At 41.7% G+C, this 23,052-nt stretch overlaps 1 protein-coding gene across 2 annotated transcripts in view; it reads left to right on the plus strand.

Annotated features, from left to right (window-relative positions):
* DENND2A (DENN domain containing 2A) overlaps positions 1–23,052 on the plus strand; it is a 104,970-nt gene that overhangs the window by 63,055 nt on the left and 18,863 nt on the right. The window contains exons 3-7 of one of the 2 annotated variants that reach the window (XM_075344084.1): positions 1,748–2,839; positions 8,877–9,001; positions 21,157–21,269; positions 22,356–22,550; positions 22,737–22,827. In XM_075344084.1, the coding sequence (XP_075200199.1) occupies positions 1,748–2,839; positions 8,877–9,001; positions 21,157–21,269; positions 22,356–22,550; positions 22,737–22,827 (1,616 nt within the window). Of the gene's footprint in view, positions 1–1,747; positions 2,840–8,876; positions 9,002–18,675; positions 18,714–21,156; positions 21,270–22,355; positions 22,551–22,736; positions 22,828–23,052 lie in introns of those variants that run through there. The other variant, XM_075344085.1, reaches the window with a different exon arrangement.

The following is a 23,052-nucleotide window of genomic DNA, read 5'->3' on the forward strand; positions in this document are numbered from 1 at the left end:
ATTCTAGATTCAGGAGAACAGCGGCATTTACAACAAGAAAGAAATAACGTATTTATGGCAGTGGAACGCTCCTCAATAGATCATCACAGTCTTTGTTACTGGAATACAGAGTTGTCCTTCCTTATCTTTCCGCTTGGCTTAAGATGTCCCGAGATGGGGGTCCCAAAAATTATTTTTACTCTATTGGGCCTTTTTTGCATTACTAGTGTTTACGTGGGTGATGTAGTGAATTTGTATTTTGAGAAATTGGAGTCCTTACAAGGTTTTCCAGCTATTGAAATGTATTAACACAGTTCAGACCAGATAATGATAGTAAAAGAAATGGTAAGTACTTTCACCGATCCGCCTCAGGTCCCATTCCAGCAACTGATCTGGTGCCGTCCTCAACACACTGAAAAGGCCTTCTTGCCCAACTGCTGGCTAAGATTAGTCACCACTGTGGCCAGTTGATCAACCACTTTTGGTGTGTAGAGAGCAGGACAAGGAAGGACAAGCATTGGGGACTGGGTCAGTGCCGATACGGGAGCTGCAGGGGATCGGTAGGGTTAAGTATCACTACTTTTTGAGCCCATAATCTGCAAAACCAACTCCTTTAATGAAATTCGAGAACAGGGTAGAATGTATGAATGTATAAAGGTAGTTTCGGAATTCAATACCAAATCCAATGCTCTTTAGAACCAGCTAATGAAATCTATTAAAACAGTCCAGACCAGTTAATAACAGTAAAATAACGACGTATCTAACAATATATCGTCGGAGTCACGATTCCGTGACGCACATCCGGCATCGTTAGCGACGTCGTTGCGTGTGACACCAACGAACGGCCATTAACAATGGAAAATACTCACCAAATCGTCCATCGTTGACACATCGTTCCTTTTCAAAAAATTGTTGATTGTTGTGGACGCAGGTTGTTCGTCATTCCTGCAGCAGCACACATCGCTATGTGTGACATCTCGGAAACGACGAACTACAGCTTACCTGCGGCTGCCGGCAATGAGGAAGGAAGTAGGTTGGCGGGATGTTATGGCCGCTCATCTCCGCCCCTCCACTTTTATTGGGTGGCCGCTTAGTGACGCCGCTGTGACGCCGCACGAACTGCCCCCTTAGAAAGGAGGCGGTTCGCCGGCCACAGCGACGTCGCTAGGCAGGTAAGTCCGTGTGACGGCTCCTAACGATATTGTGCGCCACGGGCAGCGATTTGCCCGTGACGCACAAACGACGGGGGCGGGTACGCTCGCTAGCGATATAGCTGCGTGTAAAGACTCCTTCAGATTGGTCGCCACTGTGGCCAGTGATCAACCACTCTTGGTGTGTAGAGAACAAGACAAAGAAGCACAAAGCATTGGGGACTGGGTTAGTGCCGGAACGGGAGCTGTAGGAGATCGGTGAGGTTGATTATCACTACTTTTTGAGCCCATCAGCTTCAAAACCAGCTCCTTTAATGAAATTCGAGAACAGGTAAGGATAAACTATATGAAGGTAGTTTCGGAATTAGACACTAAATCTGATGCTCTTTAGAACCATCTTCATACGCAACCATCACAGTGTTTTCTCCATTTAACTTGTATTCCAAGGAAACTTTGTTTTATGGAGTGTGACAGTAATTATTTGAGACTCGTCCCTTAAAGACCTATTTAATGCCGTTATTAGGCTCCGCAGTGATCCCGAAACAATTTAGCGTGTGTTGCCTGAAAATTGATGACTTCAAATGACAGTAATTGTGCCTTGTGTCTTTTCTCACCAGGGTGACGCCAACAGGTAAAGAAAACTCTGGGACTCGGAAAAAACTTGAACTTCCTCAGCTTCACTTGAGTGTAAAAAGTCAAACTGTAATTAAATCTGACTTGGTAAACTATAACCAAGACATTCATCTTGGAAGAAGTCCTCTGAAAGGTCTGGAGAACCGGCCAAGACGTACAAAAGGTTTACGGCAGAACATGCTCAGCAACAAAATGACCATCCATGACCCAATGATGGAGATCAACGTCAAAAATCCAGACCTTCTGGTAAAGAAACAGTTGTCGAACACCAAGTCTTCCCCGTTGCCCCAAAAGATCGCCTTGAAGAAAACATCAAGCATCAAAGATAAAATTTCTGAATGGGAAGGAAAACGAGAGACACCGTCCCCTCTTCTTAGCCGGAAGGAGTCCATACAGGTGAAAAGACAGGACTCCTTTGGTACTACTTTTGGAGATACAAATGTGGACGATGTCAAGAACCGTCAGAAAGGAAGTTTCAAGAGGATGTTTAGCTGGGAAATGGACAATGAACGAAAAGACTCTACCAAACAAGACAAAAAAGTAGAGAAGGAAACTAGCCCCAGTGCGGAAAGCAAGGAGCAAGTCATTAGCGCCAAGAAGGACCAGGCTACGGTATTGAGCCAAGTGAAAAAGTTTGAGCGTTCAAAGAAAGACAGTCCGGTGGAGGGGCTACCACAATTACCAGGAACTTACTATTCTCCACAATGTTTGTTAGATTCCGAAAACCAGGAGAACAAACCGGGTTCAAAAACAAAATGGGGGTCAGATTCTGAGAACGCTGAGCCAATATTTGGGATGGTGGGAGAGGGGAGCACATCTAGAAGGACTAGCAATGTGGACAATGTATATACGGAACCTGGGGCACCCGAGAAGACATTACCTATCAACCCTTTACCCAAACCAAGGAGGACTTTTCGACATGAAGGAGAGGTGGGTCCAGTCAGATCCAGTCTTCGGAAAAGGGACTTACCTCCACTTCCTTGTATACCTCCACCTCCTCTACCCACATCTCCTCCACCGTCAGCCGTGAGCAGAAGACTTTGGAATAGCAAACACAGAAATAATGGAGACCATAGGTACTTTATTTTATTTTTAACTGGTTTTAGAGCTATTAATAGAAGAAACAAAATCTAAAATACAAAAGCCAGGAAGGAAAGTTGAGGGCTTCTCGTTGCTTCATTGTTTCCTACTCTATGAGATCACAATGAGCTGTATTGTTTTGGTTTTGTTTTGTTTGACCTTACATCTGTGTAATTTGACAACCTATTTTTTTTTAACATAAATCTAATTTATAACGCAAAAAAGAATATATGAGCTCTAGAATACACCAGTCAGGAAGGAAGCTTGAAGGCTTTTTGCTGCTTCCTAATCTACGAGGCCACAATGAACTGTTTTGGGTTGTTTTTCTTTGTTTGTTTTTTACTCTACATCTGTGTTTCCTCTATCTTTTTACATATAGTAAATCTGATTTATAAGGCAAAAAGAAGATACAAGCACTAGAATATATTAGTCAGGAAGGAGAGTTGAAGGCTTTTCTTTTCTCCTTAGCTTCTAAATCTATGAGACCATAATTAATTGTGTTATTGTATTGTTTCTTTTCGTTTTGTTTTTATTTTTTACTTTACATTTGTAATTTCTGATTTTTTTTTTTACGTTCAGTAAATCTGATTTTTAAGGCAAATAGAAGATACAAGCTCTAGAACCAGTCAGGAAGGAGGTTTTGAAGGCTTCTCGTTGCTTCCTAATCTGCGAGGCCATAATGAACTGTATTGTTTAGGGTTTTTTTACTTTTATATCTGTCTTTTCTGATAATTTTGACTTTTTTATACACAATACATCTGATTTATATGTCAAACAGAAGATACAGTCTCTAGAATACGCTAGTCATGAAGGAAGGTTGAAGGCTTCTCGTTGCTTCCTAATCTACGAGGCTATAATGAACTGTATTGTTTGGGGATTTTTTTATTTTTTTTTACTTTACATCTGTTTTTTTCTGATAATGTTGTCTATTTTATACACAGTACATCTCATTTATAAGGCAAATGGAAGATTCAGACTCTAGAATACACTAGTCAGGAAAGGAAGGTTGAAGGCCTCTAGTTGCTTCCTAATCTACAAGGCCGCAATTAATTGTATTTTTTGTTTGTTTTTGGGTTTGTTTTTTTTGGGGGGGGGGTTACCCTAGATCTGTGTTTTCTGATCATAAATTATTTTTTTTTTTTACATTCAGTAAATCTGATTTATAAGGCAAATAGAAGATACAAGCTATAGAACCAGTCAGGAAGGAAGGTTGAAGGCTTCTCTACAAGGCCGCAATGAATTGTATTGTTATTCTCGTTGCTTCTTAATCTACAAGGCCATAATGAACTGTATTGTTTGGGGTTTTTTTTACTTTTATACCTTTCTTTTCTGATAATGTTGTCTTTTTTATACACAGTACATCTGTTTTATAAGGCAAACAGAAGATTCAGGCTCTAGAATACACTAGTCAGGAAAGGAAGGTTGAAGGCTTCTCATTTCTTTCTAATCTACGAGGCCATAATAAACTGTATTGGGTTCTTTTTTGTTTTTTTTTACTTTACATCTGTCTTTTGTGATAACATTGTCTTTTTTATATACAGTATATCTGATTTGTAAGTCAAACAGAAGATTCAGGCTCTAGAATACACTAGTCAGGAAAGGAAGGTTGAAGGCCTCTCGTTGCTTCCTAATCTACGAGGCCATAATAAACTGTATTTGTTTTTGTTTATTTTTACTTCACATATGTCTTTTCTGATAATTTTGACTTTTGTCATACAGAGTACAATTGATTTATAAGGCAAACAGAAAATACATGCTCTAGAATATACTAGTCAGGAAGGAAGGTTGAAGGCTTCTCAATGCTTCCTAATCTACAAGGCCGCAATGAATTGTATTGTTTGTTTTTGGTTTGTGTTTTTTTTTGTGGGGGGGGTTACCCTAGATCTGTGTTTTCTGATCATCTATTATTTTTTTTTACATTCAGTAAATCTGATTTATAAGGCAACTAAAAGATGCAAGCTATAGAACCAGTTAGGAAGGAAGGTTGAAGGCTTCTCTACAAGGCGACAATGAATTGTATTGTTTGTTTGTTTTTTTGTTTGCTTTTTTGGGGGGGTTGGTTACCCTATATCAGTGTTTTCTAATAATTTTTATTGTTTACATTCAGTAAATCTGATTTATAAGGCAAATAGAAAATACAAGTTATAGAGCCAGTCAGGACAGAAGGTTGAAGGCTTCTCGTTGCTTCCTAATCTACGAGACCACAATGAATTGTATTGGGTTTTTTTTCGGAAATGCGGGGATTACCCTATATCTGTGTTCTCGGAAAATCTATTTTTTTATATTCAGTAAATCTGATTTATAAGGCAAATAGAAGATGCAAGTTATAGAACCAGTTAGGATGGATGGTTGAAGTCTTCTCTACAAGGCCACAATGAATTGTATTGTTCGTTTGGGGGGGGGTTACCCTATGTCAGTGTTTTCTAATCATCTTTTTTATTTACATTCAGTAGATCTGGTTTATAAGGCAAATAGAAAATACAAGCTATAGAACCAGTCAGGAAGGAAGGTTGAAGGTTTCTCGTTGCTTCCTAATCTACGAGAGATAATGAATTTTATTGTTTTGTTGGTTTGTTTTTTTTGGGAGGGGGTTACCTTATATTTGTGATTTCTGGTAATCTTTTTATTTTATTATTCAGTAAATCTGATTTATAAGGCAAATAGAAGGTACAGGCTCTAGAACTTGTCAGGAAGGAAGATTAGGGGTTTCTTGATCTATCAGGCCACAATAAAATCCATTGTTTTGTGGTTTTGTTTTTTGGCTTTTTTTTAATCTTACATTTGTGTTTTCCCAATCTTTTTTCTTTTGTACATAAATCTGATTTATTAGTCACCCAGATGATACAAACTCTAGAATACCCCAGAAGGAAGGCTGGGGATCTTGGAGGATTTTATTTTAATTTACATGTTTGTGATCTGACAATATTTTATTTTTTCACATAAATCTAATCAATAAGGCAAATAGGATTGAAGGAAGGAAGGTTGAGGGCTCTTCGTTGCCTCTTAGGGGTGCTTTGCACGTTGCGACATCGCAGGTGCGATGTCGATGGGGTCATGTCAAAAGTGACGCATTTCCGGCGTCGCTCTCGACATCGTAGTGTGTAAATCCTAGATGATACGATTAACGAGCGCAAAAGCGTCGTAATCGTATCATCGGTGTAGCGTCGGCGAAAACCATAATTACCTTGCTGCGACGGTCCGATGTTGTTCCTCGTTCCTGCGGCAGCACACATCGCTGTGTGAAGGAGGTGGGCGGGATGTTTACATCCTGCTCATCTCTGCCCCTCCGCTCCTATTGGCCGCCTGCCGTGTGACGTCGCAGTGACGCCGCACGACCCGCCCCCTTAATAAGGAGGCGGTTCGCCGGTCAGAGCGACGTCGCACGACAGGTGAGTGCATGTGAAGCTGGCGTAGCGATAATATTCGCTACGGCAGCTATCAAAATGATATCGCAGCTGCGACGGGGGTGGGGACTATCGCGCTCGGCATCGCAGCATCGGTTTGCGATGTCGCAGCGTGCAAAGTACCCCTTAATCTACGAGGCAACAATGAACCATAGCTTGCATGAGGCTTATTTTGACCAAATATCTTTATGCTTTGATAATCCAAGATTTTTTTTTTACACCTTCCTATCAATCTTGTTCCTTGGAAAAGCAGAAAAAAAACTAAAAGCATTCAGCCCGTGCCAATCCTTGTCTTAAAGGGAACCTGTCACAACTTTTTTGGCGTATAAGCTGCGGCCATCACCACCGGGCTCTTATATACAGCATTCTAACATGCTGTATATAAGTGCCCAGGCCGCTGTGTAGAACGTAAAAACACTTTATAATACTTACCTAACGGTCGCTTGGTTGGCCAGAAGATGGGCGTCTCCGTTGTCCGGTGCCGGCGCCGCCTCTTTCGTCCATCTTCGTCCTCCTTCTGACTCCTGTGTGCATGACGCATCCTACGTCATACACACTTGCCGGTCCCGTGCATGCGCACTACAATACTTTGATCTGCCCTGCTCAGGACCTGAATGCATCGGAGAACGGAGACGCCCATCTGGCCAACCGAGCGACCGTTAGGTAAGTATTATAAAGTGTTTTTTATGTTCTCACAGCGGCCTGGGCTCTTATATACAGCATGTTAGAATGCTGTATATAAGAGCCCGGTGGTGGTGGCCGCAGCTTATAGGCCAGAAAAGTGATGAGAGGTTCCCTTTATAGGGGACCTGTCACCAGATTTTGGTCTTCTAAACTAAAACTAGCACCTTAAGCAGCGCGTGTGTGCTGCATTCCATGAAGAAGAACGTCACCCCATGATCCCTCCTGTAGCCCCCAAAAATACCTTTATAAAATCTCCCACTCTGTATGTAAATTGTCCGGTCCGATGGGAGTCCTAATCTGCACCTCCTGTCTCTCCTTTTGGCTTCCTCCTGTTCTGATGGACATGGATGACGCCTCGGACGCCATCCATGTAGCAGGGCAAAATCTCCATATTCCTGGCTCGCAAAGGCACACTTCGCTCTGCCCTGTTGCGGGCAGAACCGAAAACATTGGTGTGCCTGCGCAAACCGACGAGTTCTCTGCGCAGGAACGAGATTTTGCCTGGTGATGTAGATGAAGCGGGTGACGTCATCCACATCATCGGGCAAAATCTTGCGCCTGCACAGAGAACTCTCCAGTACGCGAAGACGCACCTATGTTTTCGACTTTGTCTGCCATAAGGCAGAGTGATGTGCGCATGCGCGAGTTGGGAATATGTCTGCGTAGGCGCACGATTTTGGCCGCCTATGTAGATGGCATCTGAGGCATCATCCACGTCAATCAGCACAGGAGGAGGGTGAAAGGAGGGACAGGAGGCGCAGATTAGGACGCCCAATCGGACTGGACTGTTGAATTTACATACAGGGCGGGAGATTTAATAAAGCTAATTTTGGGGGCTATAGGGGAGTCAGGAGGTAATGTGCATCTTTATAGAATGCAGCACAGATGCTGCTAAGGTGCTAGTTTTAATTTATTGTGCACTATTAATTAGATTTTTCTAAAAATACATTTAGGTTGAAGAAGTCTGAAAGGAGTTGCCCCCAAAATGAGATATGTTATGAAAGTCTGTTTGAGGAGGAATTTGAGACCTCCACAGTTTCAGTTCCAGTTAGGGCTGGCATCGGGACCAAGCAAATCTAAGCAGATACCAGAACCCTCCGGGCTGCGGGGGCCCATAGCATTTTGAATGAATATACTTTATGAATTTAAAAGATGACCTATGCCCAGGTCATAAGTGGCCAATTTTTACTCTTGCTGCTCCCCAAAATATTATTATTTTTTTTTTTTTAAATCCGTCATACTGTTCAAGAGATATAAGCTTTTTTATTTAGTACTACTTTGTATGGTCTTTCCAAGGAGGAGTGGCTAATAGCGTAATAATGCAGAGGAGCCTAAAGTCCCACCCCTGAGGATCCTGCGAGCCACTCCCCCTGAATAAAAGACCATAAAAACTCATAAAAAGCCCTATATCTCAGAAACTGTATGGCCGATTTAAGAAAAAACAAAAAACAGCATACTCCGAGAGCATTGGGGATAAGATAAGAACAAAAACTGGACATTTTTTACTTGGTGACAGTTCCTCTTTAAGATTTGAATGGGTTAGTTCAGTATTTCTCAACTCTAGTCCTCAAGATCCACCAACAGATCATGTTTTCAGGTTTTCCTCAATATTAGACAGAGAATAATTCCATAACCTGTGCAACATTAAGGAAATCCTGAACATCTGATTGAGGAAAACCTGAAAACATGATCTGTTGGTGGATCTTGAGGACTGGAGTTGAGAAACACTGGGTTAGATAGACTTTACAATGGGTATTACATCAAGGAAATTGTGGTTTTCCAGAATGTTAACATAATGGTCTATCCTTAAGATACTAAACTCACTACTGATCCTCAGTACCTTCCCTACTTGTAGGACCAGTTCTATTTCCGTTTCCTCTGGCATCAGAAGAGGTGAGGTTCATCTGTTATCTCATCGGATTTCACAATTTCTGTTTCCTTTCAGGAAATCTTATGAATTTGAAGATCTCTTACAATCGTCAGAGAATGGCCGAGTAGACTGGTACGCACAGACCAAGCTGGCCCTCACTCGCACTTTATCCGAGGAAAACGTCTACGAAGACATCTTAGGTAAGAAATAGTGGCCTTTGTCAGCATCGAAAGCTTTAAAGGGGAACTACATTTTCAACAGCCAAGGATCCTGAGAGCAGATACACTGACGAGCAAAAGGGTAACAATACTGTGATCTTTTGGCTTTCAGGCTCCATATCTCACCATCCACTACAGCTTTGAGCGTGAGATGACCTTCATTTTATAGACAATCATCTTGGCTATCTCATACATAAGTATGACTTATAACTAATTATTATATAACTAATTATGCAGATTCTGGTCATGTCAAATCTAAATTTCATTTTTTATTATTTTGTTAGTATTTTGTAAATTCAGCTTTGGCTTTCACCCTTCCTGATTCCTTCTGGGCTCTCCATAAGAATCAAGCATGTCTCTACCAAAATCTGATCCCAGGTCTCTTCTACACGTTCCCAATGTTGGTGTATACTGGTCGACTCACTTGGGGATGTATACAGCTTTTTCTTCTCTTCTATCCACAAGTGTTGGATTGGGTTGAGGTCTGGGGACTGTGGGGACAATCCAGCTCCTCTACTTCATTGTCATTGAACCAATTCTTCACCAATCTGGCCGTATGCTTTGGGTTGTTGTCCTGCTGGAACACTATGTCATCCTTTTCATACCCATAGGACTCAAGTGTATGATGTAACTCGTCTTGTAGGATGCTCACATATAGCTCAGTATTGAGACCACCATCCATCCTGGTCACGTATCCAACGCCTTTGGCTGTGAAACACCCCCATATCATCAGGCTTCCTCCACCGAACTTGACAGTTCCGTCAATTTCTCGATCCGTTAGCCCCTTCTTCCCTTGTTTCTTCCAGACCCATTTGCCCCCATCAGAGCCATCTATTGACTTTAATCTCATCTCCAAATCACCCGTTTCCAATCTTCTACTTTTTGGCAAACTCGAGCCGATGCTTTTTATGACGATATGAAGTTGAGGCTTCTTCACCTTTTTTCGGGCCACCGTTCTAGACTTGCGTAATGTGCGTCGACGGCTGCTTGCATGGACGTCTGTGATCTCACTATTATGAAGCATTCGAGCCGCCTCCACTGCCAGGTTTGTCGCCAGAACTGATAGACCTTGTGATGACCCGACATATTGACTGATATTTTGCTTGGACGTCACCTCTTGGCTTTTGAATGAATGGACGGACTTCATTTTGTAATCTTCCATCTGTCATGTCCTCAAATGATGCAGTTTGGCAATTTTCTTGGCCGAGAGACCACTATCGATAAGCTGGATGATGTTGATTCTCTTTTCTCGGCAAATCTTCATGGCTGCTCCTCGATTGAACCAGTGACCTTTCACTTGGGAATCAACCTAATAACACACTGAGCTACTAGGGAATGTGAGAACAGGTTGTGATTTGTAGTATATGGGAAGAAATGTGAGAACAGGTTGTAATTTGTAGTATATGGGAAGAAATGTGAGAACAGGTTGTGATTTGTAGTATATGGGAAGAAATGTGAGAACAGGTTGTGTTTTGAAGTGTATGGGAAGAAATGTGAGAAGAGGTTGTGATTTGTAGTATATGGGAAGAAATATGAGAACAGGTTGTGATTTGTAGTATATGGGAAGAAATGTGAGAACAGGTTGTGATTTGTAGTATATGGGAAGATATGTGAGAACAGGTTGTGATTTGTAGTATATGGGAAGAAATGTGAGAACAGGTTGTGATTTGTAGTATATGGGAAGATATGTGAGAATAGGTTTTGATTTGTAGTATATGGGAAGATATGTGAGAACAGGTTGTAATTTGAAGTATATCGGAAGAAATGTGAGCACAGGTTGTTATTTGTAGTATATGGGAAGAAATGTGAGAACAGGTTGTGTTTTGTAGTATATAGGAAGAAATGTGAGAACAGGTTGTGTTTTGTAGTATATAGGAAGAAATGTGAGAACAGGTTGTGATTTGTAGCATATGGGAAGAAATGTGAGAACAGGTTGTAATTTGTAGTATATCGGAAGAAATGTGAGCACAGGTTGTGATTTGTAGTATATGGGAAGAAATGTGAGAACAGGTTGTGTTTTGTAGTATATGGAAAGAATGTGAGAACAGGTTGTGATTTGTAGTATATAGGAAGAAATGTGAGAACAGGTTGTAATTTGTAGTATATGGGAAGAAATGTGAGAACAGGTTGTAATTTGTAGTATATGGAAAGAAATGTGAGAACAGGTTGTGTTTTGTAGTATTTAGGAAGAAATGTGAGAACAGGTTGTAATTTGTAGTATATGGGAAGAAATATGAGAACAGGTTGTGATTTGTAGTATATGGAAAGAAATGTGAGAACAGGTTGTGATTTGTAGTATATAGGAAGAAATGTGAGAACAGGTTGTGTTTTGTAGTATACACGAAGAAAAAGGAGCTAAACAGTAACAATGCAGTGTCATGACAAGAATCTGCATAACTAATCATATGATAAATAGTTGCAAGTCACATTTATGTATGGACAGCCAAGATGATTGTCTATAAAATGAAGGTTGTCTCACACTCAAAGCTGTAGAGATGGTGAGATATGGAGCCTGAAAGTCAAAATATCAAAACATTGTTACTCTTTTGCTCCTCAGTGTCAGTGCTCGTTTGTATGTAGCTCTCATGACAAGCAATGCGCTTTGACTTGTTTGTATACAACTTGTCCTCGGCAAAACCAACACTTAAGGCTTATGAGGGGATTTTTAAAGACTTCATACGAACATGTTTATTAAAAATGGAATTCCCCGTTAATTTTTTGGGATGTCCTTGTCTTTCCCTTAATTATCATTCATGTGTTAATTACTGTGACATCAACTTGTTCAACAAGTTTTAAAAGGGATGACTGTGATTAAAAAATATGGCAGCTTCCTGTAAAAGGATAACAAAACACAGCGCCCCCTCTATCCCAGGTTGTGTGCGGTATTGCAGTTCTTACCGATTCACTTTAATAGAGCTGAGATGCAATACCAGACACAACCAAAGGACCGGTGTGGCACTATTATATTATTTATTTTGTTTTTTTATTTATTTTGTTTTAATTCAGAAGTTTTATAAAGGGGCGGGCCTTATACAGATATGGGCGTGGCTTAACATGTATTTTATAGGCTTGCTCCAGATTACGGTAACTTTCCCCCTCTCCATGTTATGTAATGTGCTGAGGATTGACATTTCATCATATACTTTAACGTTAATGTTGAAATGTTTCCTTTCAGCACTACGCAATAGCAGAGCGGTGTCAGTAACACAACAGTGTCAAAGCATATAGCGGTATAGCATATAGAGTAATGGCAGCGGAATAGCACGGTCTATATTACAGTATCAATATATAGTGCCCACTGTAATTTCAGCGATATAGTAGTAGCCATACATTGGGACATGCAGATAGCAGCGCTTATAGAGCAGTGTCAGTAATATTGTACTATGCAAACAGTAGTATTGCTACATACCAGAGATGATAGAGTAATGCCGGTAATATCTGTACAATACAACAGTAACATAGCAGTGCCCGTAGAGTAGATCCAGTATTAATGTCTATACATCAGTGCAGCGCATAGGAGTGTATATACAGTAGTGCCAGTGACCTAGTAGTGTCTATACATCAGTACAGCCCATAGCAGTGTATTTACAGCAGTACCAGTGACCTAGTAGTGTATATACATCAGTACAGCCCCATAGCAGTGTATATACAGCAGTCTATATACAGTAGTGTCAGTGACATAGTAGTGTCTATACATCAATACAGTCCAAAGCAGTGTATATACAGCAGTTTATATACAGTAGTGCCAGTGACATATTAGTATCTATACATCCATACAGGCCATAGCAGTGTATATACAGCTGTGTATATAAAGCAGGGAATATACAGTAATGTCAGTGACATAGTAGTGTCTATATATCAGTACAGCCCATAGCAGTGTATTTACAGCAGTACCAGTGACCTAGTAGTGTATATACATCAGTACAGCCCCATAGCAGTGTATATACAGCAGTCTATATACAGTAGTGTCAGTGACATAGTAGTGTCTATACATCAATACAGTCCAAAGCAGTGTATATACAGCAGTTTATATACAGTAGTGCCAGTGACATATTAGTATCTATACATCCATACAGGCCATAGCAGTGTATATACAGCTGTGTATATAAAGCAGGGAATATACAGTAATGTCAGTGACATAGTAGTGTCTATATATCAGTACAGCCCATAGCAGTGTATATACAGCCGTGCATATACAGTAGTGTCAGTGACATAGTAGTGTCTATACATCAGTACAGCCCAAAAGGAGTGTATATACAGCAGTTTATATACAGTAGTGCCAGTGACATAGTAGTGTCTATACATCAGTACAGCCCAAAAGGAGTGTATATACAGCAGTTTATATACAGTAGTGCCAGTGACATATTGGTGTCTATACATCAGTACAGGCCATAGCATTGTATGTACAGCAGTGTATATACAGTAGTGTCAGTGATAGGCTAGGTTCGCACACTGCGTCTTTTTGACGCAGCATTTTTGTGCGTTTTTGGCCGCTAAAAACGCACAAAAACGCACCTGCGTCGAAAAAACGCATGCGTTTTTGCCGCGATTTGGTGCGTTTTTGGCTGCGTTTTGCTGAGTTTTTGATCTCTGCGTTTTGCTGCGTTTTTCCAATGCATTGCATGGGGGGAAAACGCAGAAAAACGCAGGAAAGAACTGACATGTCCATTTTTTTTTTTAACTCAAAAACGCAGGTAAAAAAAACAGATGTGTGCGGACAGCAAAAATGAAAACTCATAGACTTTGCTGGGGAAGCAAAGTCCTGCAGTTTTGAGGCCAAAAACGCACCCGAAAAACGCGCAAAAACGCCGCGAAAAACGCACTGTGCGCACATAGCCATATAGTAGTTTCTATACATCAGTACAGCCCAAAGCAGTGTATATATATATAAACAGTAGTATCAGTGACGTATTAGTGTCTATATATCAGTATAGGCCATAGCAGTGTATATACATATAAACAGTAGTGTCAGTGACCTAGTAATGTCTATATATCAGTACAGGCCATAGCAGTGTATATACAGTAGTGTCAGTGACGTATTAGTGTCTATATATCAGTATAGGCCATAGCAGTGTATATACAGTAGTGTCAGTGACCTAGTAGTGTCTATATATCAGTATAGGCCATAGCAGTGTATATACAGTAGTGTCAGTGACGTATTAGTGTCTTTACATCAGTACAGCCCCATAGAGGGGCCCACAGAGAAGCTTTTATTCTAATGACACTGCTATTTTCCTTACACTATAAAGGCTTCTTTGTGGCAGTAATTTGATACCACTATTGGTAGAGGCCATAGAGCAATATGATAGTGCCCGCAGATCAGTGCCGCTGGTATTTCTAGGCCTTTTTGGTGTTTCCACTTAGGATTTTACCAGTTTTTACTTTATTCTTGACATGTTTTTGCCCCTTTCCCTGTGAGCAGCTGCAGCCTGGCACTGTGCACTCCGGCCTCCACCGTCTCAGCCTCCGGGAGGAATTTCTGTGCTTTGACCTTTGGTGAACTACACAAAATCACTTACCTGTTCAGTGTTACCTTTCAAGTCAGTGCCCTGCAGGAACCGGCAATCCCCCTGTGACCCCCCTGTCTTCACATGCTGGGACTTGTGGTTCCCCAGCTATATATATATATATATATAGGTCAGGAGGTTACTATAGCTAAAAGTCAGATGATTGCAAACATACATCCTGTTGTTTTCTATTGAGCTGACTCAAATGTTCCTCTATCGTAGCCTGAACCCAAAGTGGCCGCATGTGTGTATGTGGGGGGGGGGTGTAGTATGTCGGCAGTACTAAGCACGGGGGGAACCTGTCAGCTGAAGGCTTTGCGAAAGTTTGAGGTTTCCTGATATCATCCGTTCACATATGATGTGTGTTTCATTTCTTCACTGGTATTCAGCTTCCAAATGTTAAAAAAAAAAAAGTCTGAATTCACTGACAGCAAGCAGAGATCATGAATGTGTGAGTTCTACCGCCCTGTTCATTGCCAGCGGGCCTGTCGGAGATAGTGGGATGTAGACGTGGCCATCGCTTCATGCTAATGGGGTCCCTACCTCAGTAATATACTACTAACATTTAACCTGTATTTATTTTCTGTATATTTTTACATATTATATTAATACTTATACTTACTTATATTTATACTTATATACTTATAATTATTATTATATTACTATACTCTACCACTAATATATTATTTATCATTTTTTTATTTTATTATACATTTTTTATGTGATTTTACTATTTATATCATTATATACTGTTGTTTATTTTATGCGTACATATTTTTATATTACTATATTCTACCATTCTTTTACTATTTTTTTTAATGTATTTTTTAGCATTTACTCCATAATAGCTGTAGTACCCGACATTGCCCAGGATAGTCACTAAGAGTCTCTCTCACTCTCCCTCTCTTCTTTTCACAATCTCTCCCTCCCTCCCATTCTCTCTCCTCTCTCTCTCTCTCCCACTCTCACTTTCTCTCCTCTCCCTCTCTCCCACTTTCCTTCTCTCCCACTCTCCCTCATTCTGTCTTTCTCTCACTCTTCCTCTCTCCCTCTCCCTCTCTCCCACTTTCTCTCCTTCTCTCCCTCTTTTTCTCCTCTCCCTCTCTCCCACTTTCTCTCCTTCTCTCCCTCTTTTTCTCCTCTCCCTCTCTCCCACTTTCCTTCTCTCCCACTCTCCCTCATTCTGTCTTTCTCTCACTCTTCCTCTCTCCCACTCCCTCTCTCCCACTTTCTCTCCTCTCCCTCCCTCTCACTCTACTTTCCTCCCACTCTCCTTCTCTCCCAGTCTCCCTCACTCTCTCTCTCGCTCTCCCACTCACCTTTTCTTTTACTCTCTCTCACTCTGTCTCTCTCTTTCTCACTCTACCACTCACCCTCTCTCCTTCTCTCCCATTCTCTCTCTCTCACTTTCTCACCCTCTCACTCTCTTACTGTCTCACTCTCCTCTTCCACCCTCTTTCTCTCTTCCTCTCTTCCACACTCTCACTCTCCCTTTCTCCCACTCCCCACTCTTCCACTCTCACTCACTTTCCCACTCTCTCTTCCTCCTACTCTTCCTCTCTCCTTCTTCCCCTCTCTGCCACTTTCCCTCTCTCCCCTTCTCCCTCTATCCACCAAAATCATATTACCTCACACATAAGCTGTCTTACACTAAGGGGTACTTCGCACATTGCGACATCGCTACTGCGATATCGTCGGGGTAAAATCGAAAGTGACGCACATCCGGCGCCGGTAACGATGTTGCAACGTGTAAAGCCTAGGAGAGAAGATGAATGAGCGTGAAACAGTCAAAAATCGGTGATCTGTGACACGTCTGTCATTTCCATAATGTCAGTGCGTCCGCAGGTACGATGTTGTTCCTCGTTCCTGCGGCAGAACACATCGCTGTGTGTGAAGCCGCAGGAGTGAGGAACGTCTCCTTACCTGCCTCCACCGGCAATGAGGAAGGAAGAAGGTGGGCGGGATGTTTACATACGCTCATCTCCGCCCCTCCGCTTCTATTGGCCGACCGATTAGTGACATCGCTGTGACGCCGAACGCACCTCCCCCTTGAAGGAGGGATTCTTCGGCAGTCACCGCGACGTCGCCGACCAGGTATGTGCGTGTGAAGCTGCTGTAGCGATAATGTTCGCTATGGCAGCTCACACTACATATCGCATGTGCGACGGGGGCGGGTGCTAGCGCGCTCAACATCGCTATCATCGGCTAGCGATGTCGCAGCGTGCAAAGTACCCCTAAGAATGTCCTTCGTTGCCTTTAGCAACCAGTCACAGCTCCTATTAATGACCTGTAGGAAAATAGGAGCAGAGCTGTGATTGGTTGCTATAGGCCACCTGATAACTATCCAGGCTAACTGTCAAAACAGCCAATATATTACCTCACACATCCAAACAGTAAGTAAGCGTTTTTCGGGGGTGAATAACTGTAAAGCGCGGGGTTAAATTTCCCCTCAAAACATAGTCTATGACGTTCCCAGAGTCACATGAGGCGTCTGTGCAAAACGTTGTGATTGTAAATGTGACGGTGCGGATTCCTTTAGCGGACACACACACACAGCTTTATATATATACTAACTGTATCACCCACCCGGCGTTGCCCGGATAGTAACTAAGTGTCTCTGTCTCACTCTCTGTCTCTCTCTGTCTCTATCTCTGTTTCTCGCTCTTTGTCTCTATCTGTCTCTCTATCTCTCTGTTTCTCTCTGCCTCTTTCCATGTCTGTCTCTCTGTCTGTCTCTGTCTCCCTCTCTCAGCCTGTCTCTCTGTCTGTCTGTCTCTGTCTGTCTCTCTGTAGGTCTCCCTCTATCTCTCTGTATCTGTCTCTCTCTGTCTGCCTCTTTCCATGTCTGTCTCTGTCTGTCTCTCTGTAGGTCTCTCTGTCTGTCTCTGTCTGTCTCTCTGTAGGTCTCCCTCTGTCTCTCTGTATCTGTCTCTGTCTGCCTCTTTCCATGTCTGTCTCTCTGTCTGCCTCTTTCCATGTCTGTCTCTCTGTCTGTCTCTCTGTCTGTCTCTCTGTCTGTCTCTGTCTGTCTCTCTGTAGGTCTCTCTGTCTGTCTCTGTCTGTCTCTCTGTAGGTCTCCCTCTGTCTCTCTGTATCTGTCTCTCTCTGTCTGCCTCTTTCCATGTCTGTCTCTCTGTCTGTCTCTCTGTCTGTCTCTGTCTGTCTCTCTGTAGGTCTCTCTGTCTGTCTCTGTCTGTCTCTCTGTAGGTCTCCCTCTATCTCTCTGTATCTGTCTCTCTCTGTCTGCCTCTTTCCATGTCTGTCTCTCTGTCTGTCTCTGTCTCCCTCTCTCTGTCTGTTTTTCTATCTCTCTATTTCTCTGTCTATCCGTCTCTCTGTCTGTCTGTTTCCATCCCTACCCGTCTCTCTCTCTTTCTCTCTCTGTACCCGTCTCTCTCTGTCTCTCTCTCTCTATATATATATATATACATATATAAATACATTTAGTGGGGTTTTTTTTTTCATTTCAGCATCTATGTTACGATGTTCCATTTATACTATATTGCTATATGATATATATACACACACACACACATATATATATATATATATATACGGAAATGTTAGCATTTATTTTTCATTATTCTATTTATACTACTATATTATAACTATTGTATTTTGGAAATAATTTTGCCATTTATATTATTCTATTGTGTATTATATACTTAAATGTTTCTATAGGACTGTGTTTTACCATTATTATACATACAGATAGGGACTCTAGATTGTGAGCCCCAATGGGGACAGTGTTACCAATGTATGTAAAGCGCTGTGGAATTAATAGCGCTATATAAATGAATTATTATTATTATATCATCTACTATTTTTTTAAGCTGTTTATACTCAGTTCAGTCCCTAATTATTCACGCCCGGGGCTGAGGATTTCTGTGATTGCCGTCCTGGATGGGTTCAGCTGATCTTTGGGTCTGAGGGTTTATCAGAGTCCATGACCCTCATTGGTACTATGGGGCAGCCCCAGTTTAGGGTTAATCTGCTGCTGTCTGACAACAGATGGGAGCCACAGGTTAGCAGAGCCCGGCAGTAACAGGATGCAGCAGCACCTCCCTCCCTCCATTCTTCCATTACAAATAATATTAACCCTTGGCCCTCCCCGCTGATTTCCCTACCTGAGCTTTCTTACTTCCTGATCAGGTGACATTCATGCGGCACCATGGCGAGGAAGAAAGGTGAGTGCAGAAGTGTCTGGGGCAGCAGAGCCTTTCTGGAGGGCTTTACCAGCCGCCTCCTGAGCTCGCTGAGCTGCTCTCTGTTGGCTCCTGCCTGTGACTTTGTGTGACTTTGTGCCAGGTCCCGGGACCCGGGACTTCTGATAACAAAGCGAAAGTTCAGCTCAAAGTTTGGAAACAGAAACAAAAGTTTGACCTCATGAGGAGGGGTAGGTGGGGGGTGTAAATTTTTGGGTTTTAGCCGGAATTTCTACATAACAGCTTATACTGACATATGACTCGTATCTGTTCCACTTCTGATCACTATATATATATATATATATATATATATATACCACCACATGGTGCCCAGAAGGGGCCAGCGGAGCTTACAATCTAATGATCTATGGATTCCTGTGTAATGTTGTATTTTAATAATTGGGGGGGAGGGGGTGTATGTTTTCCTCTGATCCAGAGCCTCTCTCTCCTTGCGGCACACGTCAGGTCTAGATGTCTCGCCCGGTAGTCACAGTGGCCACTTTGAATAATTCTTAAAGGGGATGTCCATTTAAAGGGGATGTCTCTTTAAGACATGAGATCCAGATTTGGTGCCTAAAGAGATGACAGTTGGTGCCTATAAAGTTCTATGGAGATCTGTCTGTTTGCAGCTTTTCTTTTGTGTGTTTCACGAAACCTTGATCCGCTGTTCGTGCCATAAAAAAAAACAATTAAAAACACATCTGCACCAAAAATGCATCAAATAAGGGGAAAGGCATGTAAATTCAGCATGCTTTGTCCCTCGTTCTTCTTGGGAGGCTGGGAGGTATGTATTTGTTACTGATTGTTTTTAAAGGAGCAACTTCTAAGAACTGTCTGAACTAGACAACCCCTTTAAGGAGACATGAGATTTGGATTTTTTTACCAGGTGCCTAGAGTATAGGAATGCAAAGATCCTATCCCAATATGTAGTAGTAATAATAATCCTCCAATTAGAAATGTAGTATTGTTCTCCCGATTAGCTATGTCTCTTACCTCATGTGCAGGGCATTGCAGTAGCTATAGTGACAGTTAGTTGCTAGTGGTTGTAATCATAGATACCTAAGCTGCTCTAATGCCCTGCACAAGAGGTAATAGAATTGTAGTATAGTTCTCCTGTTTAACTATGTCCCTTACCTCATGTGCAGGGCATTGCAGTAGCTTGGGTGTCCATGGTTACTACCACTCGTACAGTGATAGTTAGTTGCTAGTGGTTGTAATCATGGATATCTAAGCTACTGCAATGCCCTGCACAAGAGCTAATAGAAATGTAGAATAGTTCTCCTGATTCGCAATGTCGCTTTCCTCATGTGCAGGTCATTGCAGTTTAGGTATCCATGGTTATGACCACTTGTACAATGACAGTTGCTAGTGGTCGTTATCATTGATATCTAAGCTACTATAATGCCCTGCACATGAGGTAATAGAAATGTAGTATAGTTCTCCTGATTCGCAATGTCGCTTTCCTCATGTGCAGGGCATTGCAGTTTAGGTATCAATGTTATGACCACTCATACAGTGACCATTATTTGCTAGTAGTCGTAATCATAGATACCTAAGCTACTGTAATGCCCTACCCATGAGGTAATTGATATGGTGAATCAGAATTATACTACGATTCTATTACTTCATGTGCAGGGCATTACAGTAGCTTAGGTATCCATGATTACGACCACTAGCAACTAACTTTATAAGTGGTTGTAACCATGGATACCTAAGCTGCAATGGCCTGCACATGAAGTAACAACATAGCGAATCAGGAGAACTATACTATATTTCTATTACTTCATGTCCAGGGCATTACAGCAGATTAGGTATCCATGGTTATGAGCATGATCTACTAACTGTCACTAGATAAGTGGCCATAACCATGGATACATAAGGTACTGTAATGCCCTACACATGACATAATTGACATAGTGAATTAGGAGAACTATACTACGTTTCTTATTACCTCATGTGCAGGGCATTACAGTAACAGATATCCATGATTACAACCACAAGTAACTAACTGTCACTGTATGAGTGGTTGTAACCATTGAAACCAAGCTGCAATGACCTGCACATTAGGTAATCGACAAAGCTAATCAGGAGAACTATACTACATTTCTAATTGGAGGTATTTGTTAATATTTTTACACCTGCTACATATTGGGATAGGGTCTTGGAGATGGGAATACCCCTTTTTATGTGTTGTCAGCTTTGAAGACTTCTTAAAGGGTTTGTCCAGATCAGACAAGTCTTAAAGGGGTTGTCCACTTCAGACACAGCCGAAAAATGACAGTTCTGGAATGTTTCTAGTAAAATGAAATTTTAATAAGATTCCTTCCTTAATTAGCAGGAAATATAATAAGTCATTAGTGAATATTGATATTTGCCTAAAATAACTGTCCCTCCTCCTCCTCCGTCTTCTGCTTTTATCCCACAGATCCTCCATCCTCAAAGGAAAACCCCTATGAAGATATTGAGACTGACAGTCGGAGTCTGAGCAAGAAATCCATTCCTGCCACTTTAGGGCCCGCGACCGGAGCCCAAATGAAGGTACAGGCCATCTACAGATTTATGGGGGAGGGGAAGGGGTTAAATTGAAACATCGAAACATCGCCACCCTTGTGGTGGCATCTGGTATTGCAACCTATAATTTATGGGTTGGGTTTTTTTTTGTTTTTTTTTTTTTTTTCCTTAATAGCGCCACCCTTGTGGTTGTGTCTGGTATTGCAATCTAAATTCTGGGGATATTTTTTTTTTTTTATTTTTTTTTTTTGTAACTGAAACAGCGCCACCCTTGTGGTTGTGTTTGTTATTACAACCTATATAATTTATGGGTATTTTTTTTTTTATTGAAACAGCCCCACCATTGTGACTGTGTCTGGTATTGCAACCTATAATTTATGGGTAATATTTTTTTTTTTAATTGAAATAGCGCCACCATTGTGGTTGTGTCTGGTATTGCAACATGTAATTTATGGGTGTGAGTGTAACATATACAGATATACACACACATACATACACATATATATATATATATATATATATATATATATATATATATATATATATATATATATATATATATATATATATATATATATATGTGTATGTATGTGTGTGTATATCTGTATATGTTACACTCACACCCATAAATTACATGTTGCAATACCAGACACAACCACAAGGGTGGCGCCAATAAAAAAAAATACCCATAAAATACAACCACAAGGGTGGCGCTGTTGCAGTTAAAAAGAAAATGAATATATTATAAAATATTATATTTTTAAAACATATTATTTTTTTCTTTTTTACTGCAACAGCGTCACCCTTGTGGTTGTTTCTGGTATTGCAACCTATAATTTATGGGTATTTTTTTATTTTTTTAATTGATACAGCGCCAGCCTTGTGGTTGCATCTGGTATTGCAACCTATATCTATTCATATAAATTGAGCTGAGCTGCAGTACCAGACACAACCTATAGAAAAGGGTGGCGCTGTTTCCGAGAGGGGGGGAAAGCTAATATTTGGAACCTCCATTAGGGGAATAACCCAACTATTCCACACTGGCAGGATTGTATTTGGGTTTAGCCGCCCCTTTAACACTGCCATCTTTTTTATATTCCCCCCCCCCCATAGGCACAACAGAAGCCGTTCTTCAGGCATAACTCCGAGCGTCGTAGTTTCAAGCTTCTGGACATCCGGAAGCTGGGGAGGGACGGCGTGGCCTCGCCCAGTAAGCTCAGCCCCCCGTCCTCTCCGAGTAGTCCGGACGATAACTTCTTCAGCACGGGAGACCAACAGAACGGACGACGGAGGAGGAAAATTCCAAAGGTGGGCGGAGCAAACGGAATGGATGGAGAGAAAACTGACGCTGTGCATTGTGGGAGCTCTGATTATCGGTCACATGTCTAGCGGTTGGGGGCGGAGCTAGTAGAATGTTTTCTTTAGATTTGAATGGAGAAAAAAAATCATTAATGACTTAAAATCCCCTTGCACCCCCACCCCCACCCCCTGCAGCTTGTGATGAGGATTAACTCCATCTACGAGGCTCGGCGGGGAAAGAAGAGAGTCAAGAGGCTGCTCCAGTCCACTGAGAACTCGGGGCGAGGTAGGAGAATATATAACACTAGAGTATATTCATTGGAGAAACATGGCTGCTCTACAGCGCCGCCCTATCTTACTGGCTGTGTCCGGTATTGCAGCTCAGCCACATTTATTTTGAATGGAGCTGCAGTACCACACACAGCCTGCAGGCGAGGGTGGCGCCGTTTTCAGGGGAAAAACAAATAAAAGCGGCCATGTACATAATTTTTCGGAATGTGCACCCACGCCC

This window comes from Anomaloglossus baeobatrachus, chromosome 4, assembly GCF_048569485.1.
Source record: "Anomaloglossus baeobatrachus isolate aAnoBae1 chromosome 4, aAnoBae1.hap1, whole genome shotgun sequence".
In the NCBI taxonomy this organism is placed as follows: Eukaryota; Metazoa; Chordata; class Amphibia; order Anura; family Aromobatidae; genus Anomaloglossus; species Anomaloglossus baeobatrachus.